Below are 21,416 nucleotides of genomic sequence, written 5' to 3' on the forward strand. Positions count from 1 at the left end.
ATAGAAATTTTGAATTCAAGTCAAACACTGGAAAGAAAAGATGGTGTTGTAAATCTTGGACGTAAAAAAAACAGCTTGGACTTAAAAAAATAAAGTCAGTTCCAGCTCTTCCTGGGTTTTACGTTTGAACTTCCTCACCTCGAGGCTTCAGCTTTCTAGTCTGTAAACAGGAATAACACCTTCCTGTCTCAGAGAAGTAGTGTACGAAGCTTAACTGATTCGTGTTTGCAGGGTGCTGGGATATGGCAATACGTATGTGGGTACGGCGATACACATATGTGTGCATATTTGTATGTATCTATGGATGGACGTACAGACTGTTTTTATGTTTGCGTATACCTCCTGTTTTTTCTCTTCACTGTAGCACCACCTTCCTAAAATGCAAAGCTTTCTTACAGACAAGATGTTTATCTGAAGACCAGCTTGCACATGAACGAAACACTGTGTTTTCTCGACATATACTTCTTGCCCATTTTAAGTGCCCATGTTAGAAAGTTTTGGTATTTGATAGATGTAGTAGAACACAGGCTCAAAACCAGCTCTCGTTAGTAATGTACTGTCACATTATCGTATCTTTCAGAGCAATCAATAATTGAAAAGGAAAGCAATACTTCACCTAGATATGCCTCTCCCTCCCTAATTTTCCTGGTTCAAAAAACAAGTTGCTGAACCATGATTTTTTTTATTTAAACCAAAACGTATCTTCCTTTTTTTCTGTTGCCAGTGCCCACCAAAAGAACTGGGGCAGGCTCCGTGAGCAGATCTTTGTTGGGCTGCCTCCCATACCCAAGCCCACATCAACGCCACCTCTTGTTCCCGGGACTTGTGAGCCATCCTCTGTACCTCACACCTCCTTTTGGTTTGCTGCTTTGAGTTTTTTGCGGCGTTCTTCTTTCCTCCAGCTTTGGGAGATGGAAATTTCAGGGCAGTCAATCACAGGCTGCTCAACAACATGACATCTGGAAACTCCTTCCCTCAGTGACGGCAGGCTTACAGCAGGATAACCATCTGCTCTGGCCTGCCCACCACTTCCATTTTTCATTGTCTCCCACAAAGATGTTAAAAGGCCTGATTCACTTTTCATTCCCTCTCAAACCAGACAGCTAGAATTTCCCTTCCAGAAAAAAACAAAACCAAATCCAAACCAGAATACATTCTGGTTTAGAATTAAACTCAGAACCCTTGCTTTACTTAGCCTGTAGAAATATTCTATTATTATTATTATTATCAAAATATAAACACACGAATTTCCATTTGTATGGAGAAACTGGCACATCAGATATTTTGTTTTCCATTCAAAAAGTAGATCTAAATTTTGATATTTTAATACATATCTTTGCATGCACTTTCCAAAAATGACTTTTCAGTGTCTCAGTTATGTCTATTTCTTGTCCTGCTCTGATACAATTCCCTCTGCTATTACCTTTTCCCCATCCTTCACACATGCCAGAGGTCACAGCATCCCGCTGACAAACCTTGTCAGAACAAGGAGCTAATCAATAAGACATTACAGAAAACCCTGTTTTCATTTTGCAACATGGGCCTGCTAGAACTCTGCTGCAAAGACTGGTCTCCTTCGAATACAAAATAATAAACATGTAGTCCAGAGGGCAAAATGTCGTCTTCACCATATTTAGTAAACACATTTTCAGCCACTGAAGGTATATGTCTATATATACACACAAACAGGAGGCCGGGGTGTGTGTGCACATAATATGGAAAATAGTGACTGGCTTCTGTTTAAGGCTCTTCACATTTGTGGAATTTTTACTTAAGTCACCCCTTTTGTTTGCTTTTTGATTAGGGACAAAAAAAAAAAAAAAAAAGAATGGATGCACTTGGCTTTGGCAAGGAGGTCAATGTTTCCTGCTGCTAATAGGGAAAAGGTGAGTGACAAAACCGAAGTGTTGCTGTGCTGATCAGCGCAAGCGCTTACTGATGACTTCCCAGGTTTTCCACCCGCTTAAAATAAAATGCATCCACAGGAGAAATGGGCCTTGTGGCAAAAGGTTGAGACGGTTTTGCTTGCTTTGCCAGGAAACTCTGTTACCCTGGTAAACAATTTAGAGATGCCATTAAATTGCTCTTATTCTGTTATATTAAACGTGACAAATCATAAGATAGGTTTCTATTCTGGTATTCAGCTCCTTTCAATGCAATTTAACAGCTGGAAATGAGAAGGCAGGTCCACGTTACCAGGCAACTCTCCCCCACCACCAGCAGCTGCCCCAGGGACCCGGGCTCGGGAGCTGCTGGGCAGTGACAGCTCTTCTCCCTTCTTCCAAACCCAGATCCATCCATGGAGGCTGCTTCAGTGTGGGGTCCCCTCTAAGAGCTCAGAGCATTTGCAAGAACTACATCTCATGAAAACTATGGCTTCGTCTCTCATCATCCCATTGTATTGCGTTATATAGCTGGGAGTTTAGCCACTGACTTCCAGTAAGCCAACTTGTTTCTATATACAAGCGATTTTAAACGTACATGTTTATTGCTTTGCGTTAACGAGCACAATAAAGGATACATCATGCTCTCCCAATAAGAAGCTCATTTCAAAGGCAGTAATGGCTATCCTTACACTCCCTCCTGCCTTCGAGAGACAGCTCACACTCACGTAATCTCTCAGCAAGTCCACCTGCCAACTCAGTGTTTAGGTTATCCCTGGTGCAGTCTTGCAGGGCATGACACACTGTATGGGCTTGTATTTGTTCTCACTGTTTTGCTGCGATGCTCTTTTACTCCTCATGTCACCATCTATATTTATTTTAGGCTTTACTCAAGCAACTAAAAATCCCCTAGAAAACAAGCACATGTGGAATGCATAGGAATAGAAACTGTGATGACCTCATACATAGTATATTAATATACAGCTGGCCTAATAAAACACAAATCACATCCACTAGGAATATTTATGAAATGCCTTACATCACTCAAAAGTTCATTCATATTCAGAGAGCCTGGTTTGGGATTCAGGCTTGTTGAACTCTTGTCCTTGGTGAAGTCAGAAATGGGCTCCGTATGTTGACACCGCCTTTTCTCTTGACTCTTTCCCAGCAACAGGACAGGTCACTGTAGTTTCTTCATCACCAGGATGCCCCATGTTTTAACTCAGCACGTTTCCACTGGGATGAGGACGGCAGGGAAGAGAGAAGAGGAAACAGCTCCTTCCACGCCGGTGCGATGCTTCAACGCAAGATTCAGTTGTCTCGGCTGCAGAGGAGCATTCAGGAGGCAAACCAACGGCCCTGATGATGAACTGGTCCCGTGCAAAAGTTACTCCTCTGGTCATTCAGTCCAGCATACAGACATGGGCATGACCAGTATCTGCAGGAAAAGGAGCCTTTCTCTTCTTCTCCCTCTGGCATAATGCGTCACTATCAGAAAATGGGGTTTGGGTCCCTTATTGAAAAGAGATCCTAGTTAGGGAGTCTTTTATTAAATTTCTTTTTGAGTAAATTATGTGTGAAAGATGAATAACCTTTCTTCCACATTTCTCTCCATGCATCCAGCTTAATTTCTTTATCCAAGTCTTTTTTTCTCTCTCTCATCTGTATTTGCTTCTTCTCATCCATTTCTTCCTCCAGTAAAAGTAAGCATATTTTGAAAGTTAACCCTTTTCTTCTTGAGTCAATATATGCTAATTGCTCAAAAGAGTTGGACAGTATAATGGGACTTTTTCTGTGTTTGTTTTATTAGAAAATGTTTAATTTGAACATATTAGATAAGAGGAATTTTATGACATTAGCATTATTGGAGACCTCTTGATGAAATTTCACATCCTTCCACAAAAACATTGGCCTGATCTAAACAAAGAGACATGATTGTGTGGCTCCAGGAAAGATTTATATTTGGAAGAGGAGAGAATAATTTTTCATATTTATCCAGGGATCTGAAAATAGCCTGAATGAAAGCGTGGCTTCTAATTGTTTTTAGTTGCAGTTTCTCATCTTTCTGACAGATCCTTTTTCATCACCGTGTTCATTCTACATCAGTCTGTATCTTTGAATAAGGTTTCACACATGCATTAGTAAGATCTTTCAACAGAGCTGCAAGCCCATCCATCCTTACACTGAGGGCCTTGAAATTGTCTTAGAGGGCTTCCATCCTATATTTTTTTACCCTTCCAGCTTTCTCTTCTCATTAATACAAACACTTTACAATTTTGATTTATTTTGATTCATTTTACAGCCAGACACTAAGAGAAGCTGATGTGTTTCAAACACTTGTTGTTTTTAAAAAGGAAAGTGCGGGCTGTGCAAAAAGCCCCAGCTCATCTGCATCAGCGGCACTTTAGGAGAAGGTCCAGCCTGATCCACCACGTGGGTTTCCCAAGCAGCAGGGGTTGCATTGGTACCACGAAAGGTTCCTGTCTTGCACTCTGTGTTCAATTCCTGCTGATGATGAGAAGAAATCTTAAAATTTTTAGCCTGGGAACCCATACTTTTTCTCATTAAGTTAGGCCCATCTGGGGAAACTCCACACTGCTACAGGAGCTCTTTCATCTTTGGGTGAAGCAGAAATGCAAATCCTCAGCTCTTCCTCAAAATGACACTGTTTCAGTAAGGATTTTGTGTGTGATTTTTCCATACACTCAAAATGTGTATGTGTGTGTGTGTTTTTGGTGTAAATTACCTGTCAGGGACATCCTAGAGCTATTTATATTCTGTCTGCCCACGGTAGTTCCAGTGATGGCGATGGGGACTTTATCGTCAAGCAAGAAATCTATTACACCTTAACGTAATATCCTTAACTGGATAACAGACATGCAAAGGCAGGTGCATGGTAAAGGAATTGGGCTTCCACAACAAAGCAGTTAACTCCCCAATCTAATGCTTGGATCCCAGGGATCCAGAGGTCTTTTCCATAATGGAGGAAAGCAAAGCTATTCTTTTCAAAGCTATTATTTTCAAAGGGAGTACAAATTAAAAAGCAGAGTCAGTCATATAAGGACCTCTTTCAGTTTCTCCTTCTTGTCTGCAACCTCTTCTTGCCATGACAAATACAAGAGCCTCGTTGGGCTTCCCACCTCCCAGGTGCTCGGTGCTAAATGCATCATGGTGACTCAGATTGCACAGAACACAGACCCTCTGCTCCCCCATCCCCACCTCATCCCTTCTATCACCTGCAGCAGTATTTAACAAACAGGGAGCTGCAACGTACCGTAGGTTGGGGCAGGAGATTTAGTATATTTGCTCAGTGCCATTTAGCCTGAGAGATCCTCCGTGGAGGATGGTGGCATGTTCTGCCTAGGAGTTTGCACATTGTCTTGCTTGCCGCAGAGGGAGTGCCACTGCCCAGATAGGCAATTTGGTTTTGCTGGTGCCTAAAGCCGTTTTCAGTCACCATTTTGACCCCTAATGAAAGGAAATCCCATTGACCTGGAACCAAGACAGGCACGGAGGGGATGACGACAGTTCAGAGCTTCCTGTCCTTGAAACCTCCAGTTTATATCCTGGCATCAGACTGCAAACTGCAGGTCACATAACCAAGCGGCAAGTTCCAGATCTCAATGTGCTGAGCATATTTGGCATGTGCCCAGCCTGTAGTGCGTTCAGGTCAAGGATCATGGAATCAGCTAGCTTACTCTCACAGGGATTTGTTGGTTAAGTACGCTGCCTTCCACAATCATTTAATTTTTTAAATATCCTGATGTAATATCACACCCTTTTACTCCTCCATCCTAGTAGAATACAAAAAAAATATAGGGATGTCATCTTTGGAGCACTTTTGAAGGAAAAAGAACAAGAAATGAACATGGGATGTGTATGTGAAATAGTCATTTGTCCCTAAAATCTGAGATACTTTGGCAGTGTGGGACAACCCATAGGACATAAGTCTAACCAATTTTTCCTTGAGGTCAAACATTACATAGAAAAGATGATCCTTCAGAAGTCAACAAGAACCCTCCCCCCTCAGTGCCCCTGGCCGAGGGGATGACGGATGGAAGGAAGGGCACACCTGGGAATCCCTTCCCCTTCCCCATAACTCAACATCTTTGACTATAAAGTCGTGAGGTCTATTTACTCTTTTTAGGACATTTTCATTTCTTTCTACAGTTTGATACCTACAAATGTAATTAGTTGCAGGAACCTAAAGGAACTTTGCTCATTTATTCCTGCTTCCAATACACTTCTGCAGCTTGGCTACATACTACGCACTGGTTTGCACTGAAAGGCAAATGCAACCTTGGTTTTTGTTTTGGGGCTAGGTAAGGAAGATGGACTAACTGATACTCATCAGAACTTGGAATAACTGACTCAGGTTCTCTTACCCGGCAAATAATTTTTTGATTTTTGGTATTTAACAAACACCTTCTAGTGGTATTTTTAATCACTTTTCTCAAAATTTGTTAAATTTGGTGCATATTTCTGGTTAGTGTCTAGTAACCAATGGAATCTAATCCTACAAGTTCAGATTTACATCTGGAAATCTCTGTGCCTAGACTACTTTAAAGTCAAAAGGGAGTCTAAAATGGGACATGCTGAGAGTACAAGCAGTTCATATAATGTCGTTTTAATATTTTCTGCATTATTTTTCTGTCCTGCTTTTTATGTTCCCTAAGACCTCACTGGGATAGCTGAGATCAGATGGTATAAAGACATGAATTTTGAAGAAAATGAAACTGCTGCTTTATGCAATTCATTGCTTAAATCTGTCTTAAATGCTACAGTGCCAGAAGAATGGAAGATGGAAAATCTGACTGTTGGAAGGACTTCTGGGCTCACCCAAATCAGTGTTTGATGTCTGTGCCAGGCAACTTACTGAAAACTATAATAAAGAATAGAATTAGTAGACTGAATGACATGTTGGAGAAGAATCAGCATTGCGTATCAAGTAGGATGCCATGTTTGGCAAACCTATTAGAGGTTGAAGGAATGTTTTTTATGTAGCTAAGGATGGTTCTGATAATATTACATACCTGGATTTTCAAAAAGCTTTTGACCTGGTCTTTTACCATAGGCTCTCAAAGTGTATTCACATGGAATAAAAGGTAAAGGGTAAAAAAATGTCTGAAAGAAAGGAAACTTATCATTAGATTACACAATAGAAAGCAGTTTCCAGAACCCACAAAAATCTCTGCTGTTCACCATCTCCAGAAATTTTATGGAGAAGTTTAATGTTATGAGGACAGTTTGCAGATAATACAAAATTCATCTGAACAGCCAAATCTTAAATTGGCCATCAAGAATTTCGGAAGGCTCTTAGAAAAAAGAAATACTTTTCTGTTGGCCTAGTGAGCTGAGCTGACTTGCTGAGAGGTCACATCAGTGACAAAACCATACAAAAATTGCGGAGGGAGGGAGAATTGTGCATCCAGGGATGGGGTGGAAGCGTAGAGGGAAGGAAGAGTGGGACCACCTGTTGTGGTAGCAAAAAGCCATTAGATTATCTCAGTTGTATCGCTTGATAGCACTTTTAATGTGACAAGGTGATAAATAACAAGTGTAATTTAATATATGGACATGCAAAGTGATGCACCCATGGAAGGCAACCCTCACCATATGTATACAGTGGTAAAATAGCAACTCCACTCAGGGAAGAGGTCTCAGACCTTTTGTTCATAGCTCTTTGAAAATAACAGGCCAGGACGTAAAAAGGAACCCAGGCAATGTTTGGAAATAGCAAGAAAAAGATAAGAGACAAAAGCAGGACAGTGCTGCTGTAAACCTACATCTTGAATACTGCATGTAGTTTTGTCCACTTCGTCTGAAAAGAAGTATCAATAGAAAAGATACAGAGAAGGATGAAAACAAAGATGGGGAATGGCTTCTGTATGAGGGGCGCAGGCTGCAAACCCACAGCAGCCTATGGACTTACTGCTGCATCCCCACTCCTCACCTTACGCTTCTTCGCCCTGTCGCTGAGCTGGTTCAGCACAGCAACCTGGTAGAAAACATACACACGCTAAAAAAAGCAAAGCGGTTCCTGCCAGGTGGGTGAGCTGAAACGGCACAGCCACGTCTCCGGACAGGGGCAGGGGGACACACGACGGAGGGAGGAACGTGGCAGCCAGCCCTAGGAAACCTCTGCCTGCAGCTGTAGCTTCACAAGCCATTTGGGCCAGCTCTGCTCCTGAAATTAGCAGGCCCATGCTCCCTTTGCTTGTGGCTACTTGTTGCCACGCGTGAAAGCCTCTCCCTTTTGGTGTTTGTGCAGCCATGCGGAAACTCAGTGGGGGAACGGATCTGAATGAAAACTAATCATTTTTGTTGGGTTACTCTGATCAGGTTCCTTGCGTGCCAGCACAAGATGCGGACGTGACCAAAGACAAGAACAAGCAACGGGGACTGGTGGGACTGCTTCTTTGAGCACCGCCAGCTCAAAGGGGTTTGGAAACAAATAATAGACCAAAGGTCCATAGCTTAGGAAAAGGGATGGTTCTGAAAGTATATGAGAGAGGTCTATAAAATGACATGCTGAAAACAAATAGAGCATGATAATTCACCGTTTCTCAGAAGACAGAAATTCAAGCTACCCTATAAAATTATTAAGCACTGGATTTAAAACTGGTGGGAAAACGTTCCTGTCTAGCCTTTGTGCACATTTGGGACCTTGCTGCCGCTCCTGGAGGCCAGAAGTACCAACGGATCGAAAAGGTATTTGACAAATTCATGGAGAAGAGGTACATTTGTGGCTGTTAGCGTGATAGCGGACACGTTTTTTACGTTAGAGAGCTCTTCCTCTGCACTTCAGAAGCTGAAAACAGAAAGAAAAGACCACGCCATGGTGGTTTGTATATTTTTATGACTCTTACCTGTACATCGACTACTGGCCACTGTCAGGCAGAAGATCCCAGCCTCGGAATGCTTGCTCTGACTGAGTAGGCTGGCTCTCATGTTTTCATGCACTTTACTTCAACTATCTGTAATATAAATACATTGTTTACATTAGTTACATTATATTTGCAGTAATTTATTGTGGACACACAGAGTCTGCATTAGATATACCTAAATACTAAAATTACATTAGACAACTTATTTTTTCACACAAGTTATGCTGTTAAAAGATATCTTGAAGAATGTATAGATTTCGTATTACTTGAGTTATCTGTCACATTTACCCATCTGCAGGGCAGTACAGATAACAGGGGTAGCTTTAAAGCAGTAGCAAGAGACCGTCTAAGCACAGCTCCCAGCTCTGATCCTAGAGGTCTGGGTCACAGCTAACAGGGTTTCCTCCATCAGAGATGCCCTGCGTCAGTACGGATGGACAGGGGCAGTGAAGGACAGCGTGCAACATATTGGTATGAACCACATCCATCTCTTTCCTGAGGAGTTTATCCTAAAACACCGGCATCCATTGAAAATTTAGTCGTGAAGAAAGTATGTATTGGGGTGCGGGGAGAAGGTTGTTTCGAATTCAAGTTTCTAATTTAAGGCAGGACTGGGCTGGGTTTGCTGCCAGCTTCTCCCCCTCTCATGATGAGCCCCGCAGCTATTAAAAAGATGCGCCCGGAGGCAGGGGAGCCGCCTTCCCAGCAGCTCCCCGGGCCCCGCTGTCCGCCCATCAGCCCGGCTCCCCCTAAATCCGCCCCCCGCCGCTCGGCACGGCCCTTCCCCGGCGGCCGGGCAGGTACGCGGGGCCGGGCCGCTGCCCCGCCGCGAGGTGTGTCCCTCTGCCGCGGCTCGGCGGCGACTTGGCGAGCGATTGGGTAGGACGGGCGAGCGGCTCCCCGGCTCCCCTGCTGGGCTCCCCGCCGCCGCGCTCCCGCAGTAGCGGCGCGCTCCTCGCCCGCGCCGCCGCCCGCCCGCTCCGCTCCGCTCCGCTCCGCTCCGCTCCGCCAGCGCCCGGCCCGGCCCGGCCCGGCCCCAGCCGCCGCCGCATCATGCCGCATCCCGCGGCGCCCCTCGGGGCCGCCCTGCTGCTCGTCCTGCTGGCGGCGGACTCCTGGCAGAGTGAGTACGGCGCGGGGGGGGGGGCGCGTCCCTCCCGTACACGCCGCCGAGCATCCCCCACCGCCCCCCGTGTGCGGGAGCCGCTGGGGATGGGGCGGCGGGGGGGTGCGGGATGCGCAGCTCCGCGGCCCGGCTGCGGGGGGGAAGGCGGCGGCGGCGGCCGCAGCGGGGGGATGCCGGTGCGGCGGCGGCGGCCGCGGGGTCGCCGCCGTGAGGGGCCGCGGCGAGGCCGCGGCGACCCAGGGGCGGGGGCGCCGGGCGGGGAGGGCGGTCGGTGCCCCCCGGCGGGGCGGTTTGGTGTGCGGGGGTGGGGGGGTGCAGAGCGGCCAGGCGGGCTCAGCTGTTCACCGCTGCCTCCCCTTCCTCCCGCTCCTCTCCTCCTCCTCCTCCTCCTCGCCCTCCCCCGCCGGCCCGGCGACCGGCGGCCCAGCCGTGCTGCTGCGCGCCCCGGAGGCTGCCCAGTTCCTGCGGCAGCGGCAGCGGCGAGCCTACCAGATCTTCGAGGAGACCAAGCAAGGGCACCTGGAGAGGGAGTGCGTGGAGGAGCACTGCAGCAAGGAGGAGGCCCGGGAGGTGTTTGAGAACGACCCCGAGACGGTAAGGGCGCCGAGCCGCCGCGGGGATTTCGGTGGGTTGGTCCGGCTCTGCCCTCCCTCCGTCCAGCTGCGGCTGGGTGCCAGCTGCCGGCACAGCTGGGGAAGCCGTTGGGAGGAGGAGGAGGAGGAAGCAGACCCATTAGGTGAATGACTGGAAGCCGCACGGCGTGGCGAGCGCTCAGCCTGCGCAAGGGCTGCGTCAGTGCTGTCCGGTTGGGAATACCCCCGTGGGGATGGTCTGGGTGAGCAGCCCAGCCTGGCGCTCGCGGGCATGACTGCTGTCTCCGGAGAGTGGAAGGGCCCTCTTCGCCCGTGCCGTAAATCCACAGAGCAAGGCCAGTGCGCCATAACGCTATGGCTCCTCTGCCTGGACACCCCACTCTCCCTCTTTCCTTCACTCTCCCATGCCAGCTGGACTTAAAATCCCCTTAATGTTGTGGCATATGTCAGAATAGGGGTTTCTCAGAGGAAGCATGTCATAAACACACTTTATCCTTTTGGGCCACATTCAGCGTGGTTAGCGTTTTGGAATCAGTAGGTTCAGGACCTGTCACTACGACAGCAGGAGAGCACGTGTACGGGAACGTGGTACTGCTGCACTTCTAACACTAAGCGTGGACTGACACAGTTACAGCCTGCACACCGCACGCGGAGCTGACTTTTCCACTCTTCTCAAGGCTGACTTTCACTTCAGCCGCCTTCTCACTTTGGACAGCATGTGGATGCGGTTGTGTTGCTTTACGAAGCTTGGCTTACTCCTCCAATTACTTTACACCTCCTCTCTACGCTGTTTTGGATAGGCTGTTCTCATTGCAGAGATTATCTGGCATTGATTTAGCAGTGGGAAGTGGATTTTCTTGGTGTTCAAACTGAAGCTTGATATTGCACAGCGTGTTCCTGTTAATGGTGGGATGCTCTAGGGAGAAGAGAGGGGGGAGCGAGAGAGTGCACGCAGAGACACACACACCACAGGCAAGGGAGGGACTCCTCTGAGGAGATGTTTTATGTTTCGGTCAGACAAGTCTTGACATGCGTGCTTCATTAGCAGGCTCGGCACTGGGTATACACTGCAGTAGCTTGTTGTCACAAGGCAGTAGTAAGTATGGCAAAAACATTGTGACGCTGGCTTTTCTTTTTGACAGTCTTCAATTCAGAGCTTAATGTGGAGTGCTTGCCCAGGCAGTGTTTAAGGGTACACCTCTTATGTATACGTGTCGTCACATCTACATGCAGCAGTGTTTGCTTCTGTTCTGTAAAACTGAGCTAATACAGAATATGGATAACTATAATGTGGTGAGAGTGGCTGCCACAACGGTTTCCATATTCACATTGAATAGAATAGCTTTAAGCACAGTATAAATATTCACTATATAGCAGCAAATGCAGCAAAAATATCCCAAATGGGATTTTGTAGCATTCTGGAAGAAAGGTGATCTGAGGTCACCAGTTTGGCTAACTGGCTTCTGGCCAAGAAAGTAGCCAAAGGCGATGCATTGATAGATCAGTTTAGAGGGTGGTAGACTGTGTAAATGTGTCAGGAGTTTTTAACAATATTGAAAAAAAATATACAGTTCTCCTACTGTAATGAAAATAGTGAAATCATTTTGGTTTAAAATCTTTTCTGTGTCATATAAATTCTGTAAGATCCAGTCATGCCATTTAAGCGTGTTCTGCAGGACAACGCAGACTTTCTGTCATTGCAAATGATGTTGATTTTTTTGGTGCATTTCCTTCGTTCCTGCTGCTAGGTCTCTCTCTAGTTCTGAAAAACGCCTGAAGAAATATCACCAAGGCTAGATGAGCTTCTAGTGTCTGTGCCCCCTTGCTTATTTTACGTGCGCTTCTACACCAAAGTACTGTATTTTATAATACTTTTAGGTCTGCAGTGACAGAAGATCCTACCTTTTCTGAGGCACAAAACTCCCAAGAGCTGTGAACTTGCTTGTTACGTGCAGTATGTCCTCCTCCTTGCTGTTACTTTGCTTCAATTTGACTGGGAAGCAAGCGTGCCATCGCCTATCGGGGGGATTTATGGGCCTTCCTATCCATTTTGCAGTTCCTGTGGGACATGAAGGCAGCAGCTGCTGTTCAGTAGCAGTGTTTTTAATGTATGGTGGCAGAGGTCATGTATGCGGGCTGTTATTACTCTGCACATTGGAAGCTTTCAGTGCTTTGTAAGGCATAGGTGACTCCTCCTCTGGCAGTATCTGTGGATATGATGGGCAGAGTATTTTCCTCATCTGCATTTTCATCTGACTTGATCTTTTCACATCTTAATACGCACCTGAGGTAATGGAAGTGTTTCTTAAACGCTGGGAAGTTACCATGCTGTCATTTCACCGATGCTGCCTTGTCTGTCCTGTCCTGCTGACTGACAGAAGAAGGAAGCTGGCTGAGACAAGCTTGACTCAGGAAAGATGAAAACTGCTGATAAACAGCACCTAGCAGTTTGAGGAATTACAGTAACCGCAGTCATGCTTCACCATATTGTCAGGCTGCAGCTGGTCCATGCTGGTAAAGTGAGGACTTTTTATTGACTGGGGAAATGTATGGATTACCGTTGACAGCTGATGTTTCCTTGTAGTTTAGGAAGGCTGACATTTTTGTCTCTGCCTGCTGAACCTGGTCACAGGGATTAACTACTTGGGTCACAGCAGAAAGAAACAGAAACAGCACTTATTGCCCTGCGCTGAGCCCTATGGCTAACCTTGTAGTAGGCAAGCCGTGAGGAACACATCAGCGTGCTGCTGATCTGGGCTTTCAGGTCTGTCCGCATCTCCTGGGTTTCATGCTTTAAAGCACCAGATGAGCACAAATGTAGGCATTTTGGTTCTTCACTATCCTGTGGGAGCAACGGTCTGGCAGTCTGGATAACTGAAGGTTAGTTTGAGGTTAGTTAATAGCTTGCTGCTTCTCTGTTCGACCTCAGCAAAGGCTTGCCATGTGAGCACAAAAGCGTTGTCTCTCTTCCCTGGTCCCCCCGTCAGATGATCTGATGAAATGCATGAGTCTTCCTTACAAAGCTTGCCATTCTTAATTCTCCTGTGCTTGTGTGAAGAGAATTTCAAGGCCCAATTTCAGGACCTATGACTTAAAGCTGTGATATGAGACTTAACCGGTTCAATCAAACAGCTCCAGAAGTTCAGGTAAGATGAAGCAAGGCTGTAGTGTAGCTTACATGATGCTTCCCAGGTAACAACATAGCTTGATCCAGCCAATTATAACATCTAGCCAAGAATAACTTTTTCTGGAAAGATACCTACTGAAGCAATGGAAGGCACGGAAAAAGGGTGCTCTGGTACAGGTAAATGACATTTCACTCCTATTCCCTGGTCTGTACCCTTTTTCCGTGCCTTCGGCTGCTTCAGTGATCAGCTTTCCAAAGCAACATCTGCAAGCCGTCAGCAGAAGCTACACATTCTCTGAAACCTGAATGCGGGTGTTGCCACATGTGTGATTACTTACATCAACTGCTAAGAATAGTCTATTAGGCAGGGCTAAATAGCCATTCATTTGCAGGCCAGTGCAGCTTTTGTCTTCTGTGTTACGGAAAATATAAATATCAGCTCGCCCAGACTGGAGGAAGGAAGATCAATTGAAACATTTTTAGATTGTTTTTTTTTTTTAGGAGGCAGAACAAAACTCAGTCTGTGCTATTTGTATGACTATACATGGTAAAAACAAGTGTGAGCCTAGGTTAATGAGTCTTGCAGCCTATCATCTTTTTCATGAAGCTGGTTATAACATCCTTAGATATTACTGCAGAACTATGGGATGGTTCCTGTTTTATAATTTCATTTATGCTAGAGGTACCAAACAGAAAAATGAAAAGATAATAAGGTGGGAAAAAAATAAGGATGGAAAACAAGTTCATGGGAGGTATGAGGACTGTTTCTAAATGTGATCTATTGAAAAGATATGCTAGGTGTGATAGATAGAATGAAGTTGCAAAATGTCTTGGATATAGAGATAAGAATGTTATCTTATGTAAAATGTTGATGAGGCCTTATAAAAAGCAGTACTGCAGAAATATTTGACCTTGGTCTGCAGTCAAGGTATTACAGCTTGTTAACCAACTGATAAACTGCTCTGGAATTTGGTTGACCTGTTCTAAAAATGTGGTCATCCAAGCATGTAAAACAAAGGGCAGAGGCGGGTATAGTTGGTGGAAACGCTGGATTTCACTAAAGAATAAATACAGCAAATCGTGTCCTTGTGCACGGAGTTTCTCTGTTTGAAAGGCTCAGCATAGGGAAGGTGTTTGAATGCAGCCTCTTATCATTTGGTACCATAGTTTATCAGTACAGCATCTGTCACTGCACATCTTGCTTGCTCTTGTTACTGTTGAAGAATTACTGGTCTTCCTGCAGGTCACCATTGAAATTGCTGTGCTGAATACTTCGACGCGGTTTCTGGTGTTAGGCCGACCAGAAACGCTGACGTAGGTCAGCCTGGCCACCTGTGTTTACTGTTTGTGGATGTGTCCCTCAACAGAGTCCCATGGAAAGCAAGCTGGTCTTCATGTGCGTGCAGAATGAACATCTTTTTTGAATGAACATGCTTTTTGAGGGACTTGTGTCCAAACTCCTATTCAAATCTATGGCTTCTCAGATACACAGAAGACTGGCAGAGAATCACAGGGTAACTCAGGCTGAGAGGGACTCGGGAGGTCTCTAGTCTGCTCATAGCAAGGGCAGCAGGGAGGCCAGAGCAGGCTTTTTCGGGCTTTTTGCAGTCATGTCTTGAAAATTACTGATCCTCACAAAACATCCAGCAATATCAGAATTCCTTCTGCTAGGCTGGGTTTATCGAGAAGTTGAAATGCAGGTGAAGCAATATATAGGGTGTGATAATGGTCAGTTTGGTTGTGTTGAATAGTGTTACTGGCTCCTTGGTTTTATTTCTTTATTTCTTCCATTATGTGACCTGGTCATGATAACAAAGATGAGCTGCATGCATGGACTAGAGTCATGCAAACTCTACTCTGATCTTTTAGGAGGGGTGCTTGGCAGACAATATTTAGGTCTCATTGCTAAGAATAGCAATTTACACGTTTGTAAATACAAATCAGAAAAGTATGAAGGCATGTAGGGGGAGGAGAGGAGTTACTGGGAGAGTTAAGCAGTATAAAATTTCTTTGAGTAATTTAGTGAATGTTGTGTAGTCTAGACATTAAAAATACCGATATCATCTTTAAATACAGATGTCATCATCCCTGTATAGAATATTCCTTTCTAGATCCAGGCAAAAATATAGATTTACTTGCTGTGAAAATTCTTCTCAATATACAGCTTTGTTATGGCATTTTGGCAGAGTGTGGAGCAAGGGCTAGATTTACAGCTGGTATAAACTTCTGTATCTCTTCTTGCTGGTGCAGAATTCACCCAAGAGAGGGAAAGAGTTATCGGAGAACTCCATGCTGATGATTTAACCTGCTTGGACTCAGTATATGGAAGAATTGGATTCCCAGGCACAATGGTACCTGCTTAATAGATTTCAAGAAAGGAAATACGGGGGGATTTAGACTTTTGTCCAGGAATGGCTTGAAGGAGAGAAGAAGGAAGCAGAAAAGTTTGAGTGCTACCTTATCGCTCTCTACAAACTACCTGAAAGGAGGTTGTAGCAAGGTGGAGGTCCGTCCCTTTTCCCAAGTAACAAGTGACAGGATGAGAGGAAATTAGCTCAAGCTGCGCCAGGGGAGGTTTAGATTGGATATTAGGAAAAACTTCTTCACTGAAAGGGTAGTCAGGCACTGGAACAGGCTGCCCAGGGAAGTGGTTGAGTCTCCATCTCCGGAGGTATTTAAAAGACAGGTAGACGTGATGCTTAGGGACATGGCTTAGTGGTGGACTTGGCAGTGCTAGGTTAACGGTTGGACGCGATGATCTTACAGGTCTTTTCCAACCTAAATGATTCTACAACTCTGTGATTCTGTGATATATGCCACAGCGGTATCCCAGCTCTCTGTTGGGACGAGATCTGGGCGAGCACCAGTTGTTCTCCTTTCCTTTTCTTCCTTCTCCCTCTAGTTTCTTATAAAGGAAACACAGGATGGGAGAGCACTGTACCAAAATCCAGTGGGTCTAACTGATCTGGGAGGCAAACAGATTGGGACTGTGGAGCAGGATGCATCTATCTACTTGCTGGTACAGATGCAGCATTTGTTTGTGGTGCTGGAGTTCAGTAGCAGAAAGGTGACAAAAATACTTCTGCCTGCCTTAGAAGGCAGGTCATACATTTATTAGCTAAATGCTGCTTTACCAAAAGTTATTGAGAAGGATGAGCAAAGTTTGCTGTTGGTGGAAGCAGACGTAGCTCCATCAGCTCTGCTGGATTCATGCCTACCTGATCTTTATCTGTTTCCACTCATGTGAGTTTAGCCCAGAAGTTCAGAATAGACCTGGAAATACTGAAACACCACATCACGAAAGCACTACATGCTAAACCTCCTGTGCAGCAGAAGGGAAGGAACAAGAGAAAACAAAAGTGGCGAGTATTACACTGAGGGGCTGTTTGACGACAGGATGGAAACAGATGCTAAGAATGGTAAATTGAAGTAGGGGGATTATACAGGTTTGGGTCGAGATGAAAGATAATGGAAAAACCAGATAAAGTTAGGCTGAGTCAGTTTTTTAGAGGAATACAATAGGTTTTTATAAATATGTGAGAGGGGAAAAGGCCAATTAAAGAATAGGAAAACAGTTTTGTGGCTATGGGGTCATTCATTTTCTTTTTAAATTAAAAAAAAAGAGGAGCCGCCTACTAGGAATTAATACAGTTTGTTAGTACAGCTGCATGAGAATCAGGTAAGAGAAACATTGAATCTGTATAAATTGGCACTTGTGGTTCATGTGCGCTCCAAACTCGAAGTGAACTTAATGAATTATGAGCAATTACTTTCCAATAAGTATGAAGATCAAGGGTGGAACCAGCATCAGAGGTTTAGAAGAAACTGAGAAGGAGCATAGCAGGGAGGTTTACTTCACCTCCACTCAAATTATAATCTTTTCAGGTTTTGGTTTCGCATTTGGGAGCTCAGCTGATCTAGTTGGTGTAAGTAACCCCCTGGCCTATTCTGTTTGCCTTGCCTGCACAGCAATTTGTGCAACTGCATGGACCAATTTAAGGAACCGATCTAAAGAAAAGTAGTCTGGAGAGAAAAATGATCATTTTGCAGCTGGATCAGTTCCCTGGTCCAGTTTACCATGCAGCTTCACAAGGAGTTGCACCAACAGATTGCAAATGACAGCATAGGTTTAGGATGGGAAGGCCAGGTGCAAGGGGAGAAGCAGAAAGGGTTGTCACAGCTCATGCTGTCAAAGAAGGGAATGAATAACCAAGCCTTGGAGAATCTGATGATTGAAGTTTTTCAGCCGATCTCCCTTCCATATCTGTACCTTCATCACTGCTTTGTTATGACCTGCTGTTCTAGAGGCTCTCCACACATGCATGTGTCTGTGGGGAAGTTTCCTTATTTATTGTTTTGGGTTTTCTTCCTGTTCCTTTGAGCATCAGCAGTGGGACCCAGAGGAAGAGCAAAGCTGGAAAGTAAGGAGGATACCCAGGAAGGGGGGGAAGTGCTGGTGGTGTCTTTGCTCTCACACCTGCCAGGAGAGAAGGGTGCATAAATGAAGAGGTAAAAGGAGAATGGGTCCTGCTTGCACTGTACAAAATCACGTGCATCTGGAGAGCTACCACATTTGGCCGACTCCTGGAACAGGGAGTCCTAGTTCAATTCCAGAAAACATTTAGGACAGGAACGGAAAAGCAAAAGTTATTTAGTTATTAAAATAATGAACAAGGAAACATGAGATCAGATTCTGTCACAAGGGCCTAGTGTGGTCTCAGATGTCACTTCCCTGTTCCTCGCTTGCCTGTCCCCTCTGAGGCCAAATCCAGCGATGCCTTAACATGGCTGTCACTGTGAGTTGCAACCTCTGCAGGTAAGCAAAATCCTAAGAAACAATGTCATTAGATTACAGGAAGGGGAAAAAGTTCACTTCGGTGGCTAAATTGTTACAGAGCCTAAAAGAGAGATGGCAAACATTTAAATCATGTTGGATGGGATATATAATCTGTTCTATTTTAAATACGGCTTGAATAATTGCAGAGTAATGACACAATATAGGATGTTGAAGGGAGACAGCCTTTTGCTTATGCTAGGTGTTTTGTCAGCTCCTCGTTTGCTTAATTTGACTTAAGTTTCTAAGTGAGTGTTAGTTTAACCAGACGCACAAATATTGCAACAAGTAAGGATTCAAACAAGCAACACCAAGTGAAGATCTGTTATCAAACTGGGATCCTCTTTTCAAATTGCGCATTAATACAGCTGGAGAGAAAGTAGCCTTTCAGTCCTGAAGCAGTGGAGGAAGCCTCAAGGCATTCGTGATTGGATTGCATTAAGAATAACTTAAAAGCACATGCAACCAACTCATTGGGTCACTCTACAAATTATTTTTGTTGGAATATTTGGCCCGTGGCACCAGTTACATCCATTTCACACTGTTACTGACCAATGAAACCCTGCCTCAGGCTGCATATAGAAATCATGTCTCTGTGCCCCCTACATCTTCACAAATGTAGTGTCTGTGTTTTGCTTGGCTGTGACATACAAGAACCTTTTTTTTTTCTTCTTTTCTTTCCTTTCCTTTAATTACTTTTTTTCCTGTAATTGTGCATTCTGATCGTTGGTGGGTTCTTCCTCATTGCAGAGCAACATCTTTTGCTGAAGTGGCACCTCCGTATGCTGTTGGGAAATAGTCCTGCCTCTCAGAAGAGGGTGAGGGAAGCTATGAAAATAGATGCTTTTTGTTTCCAGTCTCCAGGATTCTGCACAGATGCCTAGTCTCTATGAAGGAGGTGATGCTAGAGAGGATGGTCTTGAATGCTTCTTGTTTGAAAAGATGAACAACTCGGCAGAAGGGGCAGTCATAGTCTTCGTACAGCAGAATAGCTGGACAGTGAAATGGATACTCTGCAAATGGAGACAAAATCTAAAAGCTACCCTAAACAACAGTAACTCTGGTGGTAGGAGACGAGACTTGGAGGCTGCTTTTGGATTGTAACATGACCTGCTTGCTTCTCTAAAGCCTCACTTGCCAAATTGTGGAGAGAAGTTCTCTTTGCTCCTTGCATGGAGAGTGCACGTTGCCCCAAAGCAAAACAGGAAGCAAACTAACCTGGCTGAGCGTAGTGTCCCTGACAAAGAAAAGGGAAGCTCGTGCAAGCAACGAGGCATTGATTTGAGTGTAAATCTACAACTGCAAGTGCTATGTATTTAAAATTCTAAATTGTAGTACTGTTTAATTACATTGTACGGGAGGAAGGCCTAATCAGTCAGCATGAGATTTGCTATGCATCAAAAGTGTAGGGCTGAGTTTAAAAGAATGGAGAGAGCTCTTGAGCATTAATGAGATTTGCATTCTCATGTTCTAACAGTTAAACAACTGTTGGCTTAAAAGCAAACCCAAGTCAAACACTAAATTGTAGCCAATCGTGGCTGGTAGTCGCCATTTCTTTGCAAGGATAGTGCATGCCTGCGATGTGGAAACATGAAGTACATTTATAAACAAGGAGGTCAGGCCATGCCCAAGACAAACATTCAGTCCTGAAGGAAAGAGGAAAAGGGAGAGTCATTATATGGTAATGAGAAAAGGGCATAATGTGGGAGTTGTCACAGCTCTCTAAGAGGTAACTAGGTAACTAAGAAAGTACTTTTTAGAAATTACCATTGCTAATACAAGTCTGTGAGATCCTTCAGTGCTGGCAGTGTTGCAGTCACAGAATCACAGAATCGCAGGGTGGTTGAGGTTGGCAGGCACCTCTGGAGGTCATCTGGTCCAACCCCCCTGCTCAGGCAGGGCCACCAAGAGCTGGTTGCCCAGGAACACAAACAGTCCTGTAGACTACATCTTTTATCTGCTGCCACTACAGCTCAAACACGATTTTGATTAGCCTCAGTGCTGATCAGGCTTACCTGACCTAGTACTCAAGTGAAACAAACAGAAGCAGTTGGGAGGCCCTTTCGGCTGAGGTTTCCAGTGTTGCCAATTACTTTAAGCAACAGTGAGAACATTTTCCTGGTGTAGACAGGGTCATTGTTATGTTTTCAGAAGGGCTATTTTTACACAGTGACTCATGTTAACGCCTGTTCTGATTTGGTGTTCTTCCATCTTCTCTAAAAATGCAGCGGGACTAATGCATACCCAGTATAATTTCACTAACTTCTGGATTTTACCACGAAGGGAGAGTTTGACCATGAGTTGAAAATAGATGGTGACCCCCGTCACATCGTAGGTTTCCTTTGGCAGGGAAGCTGATGTAGGTACTTCTGCCCATTTGACTCCACAGCCCTGCTGTGAATTCTTACCTTCATGTTGCTGTTCTCTTCAGTTGTTTCAATGCAGGGTATTGTGGGGGTGGCTCCACAGAAACTATTCCTAACTATTTCACTGCAACCATTTACACTTGGAAGAAAAAACAAATATAAAAATGAACAACCTGGAGGTTTTTTTTTTTTGGGGGGGGGGGGTGTTTGGGTTGGATTTTTTTTGAGAACACTTTTAAACTTATGCTCTCGTTTCATTTTAGATATTCGCACTAAGTGTTGTAGTGGCTGTGTTATAAGGGTAGGAATAAGCTCTGGATGTAGGTGGGAGAGGAACTTCTTAACCCCATGAAAAAGCGTTTGGTGTCACTCTACCCTGAAAAAAAAGCATGCATTCTTAGGTCTTGCACTACTGTTGTAGAAACCAGTAATTGTGTTTAATGCATTGAAAGACTTGCTTCTAGCATGTACATGTGTTCGTGTGGAAGGGGTGAGGGCTGTAGAGCTTAAATCTTTTCTATTAAAGCACAACTCTGTCTCCTGGACAGCAAGAAAAAGGTCTCTTGAACTGAGCTGAAATAAGCAAGCCAGGACCTGCCT

At 44.8% G+C, this 21,416-nt stretch overlaps 1 protein-coding gene and 1 long non-coding RNA gene across 5 annotated transcripts in view; one reads left to right on the forward strand and one right to left on the reverse strand.

The window, feature by feature from the left end:
* Window positions 1–1,306: 1,306 nt before the first annotated feature.
* LOC148055813 (uncharacterized) lies at window positions 1,307–10,505 on the reverse strand. 4 transcript variants are annotated; one of them, XR_015704876.1, is made up of 4 exons: window positions 10,386–10,505; window positions 8,753–8,860; window positions 6,917–7,007; window positions 1,307–4,388 (listed from the first exon to the last, which is right to left on the reverse strand). It is a non-coding gene; the product is annotated as an uncharacterized LOC148055813 (long non-coding RNA). The 4 variants fall into 4 exon arrangements; XR_015704875.1 differs by having other exon boundaries at window positions 1,307–4,391; XR_015704879.1 differs by lacking the exon at window positions 6,917–7,007.
* The window catches only part of GAS6 (growth arrest specific 6), a 43,262-nt gene continuing 31,356 nt past the window's right edge, over window positions 9,511–21,416 (forward strand). Inside the window, exons 1-2 of the mRNA XM_087758227.1 lie at window positions 9,511–9,893; window positions 10,324–10,490. Of these exons, the coding sequence (XP_087614353.1) occupies window positions 9,824–9,893; window positions 10,324–10,490 (237 nt within the window). The 5' untranslated portion in view covers window positions 9,511–9,823. The remainder of the gene's footprint in view (window positions 9,894–10,323; window positions 10,491–21,416) is intronic.

This window comes from Nipponia nippon, unplaced genomic scaffold (assembly GCF_047370975.1).
Source record: "Nipponia nippon isolate SJK-2023a ecotype South Korea unplaced genomic scaffold, ASM4737097v1 scaffold_2, whole genome shotgun sequence".
NCBI lineage: Eukaryota > Metazoa > Chordata > Aves > Pelecaniformes > Threskiornithidae > Nipponia > Nipponia nippon.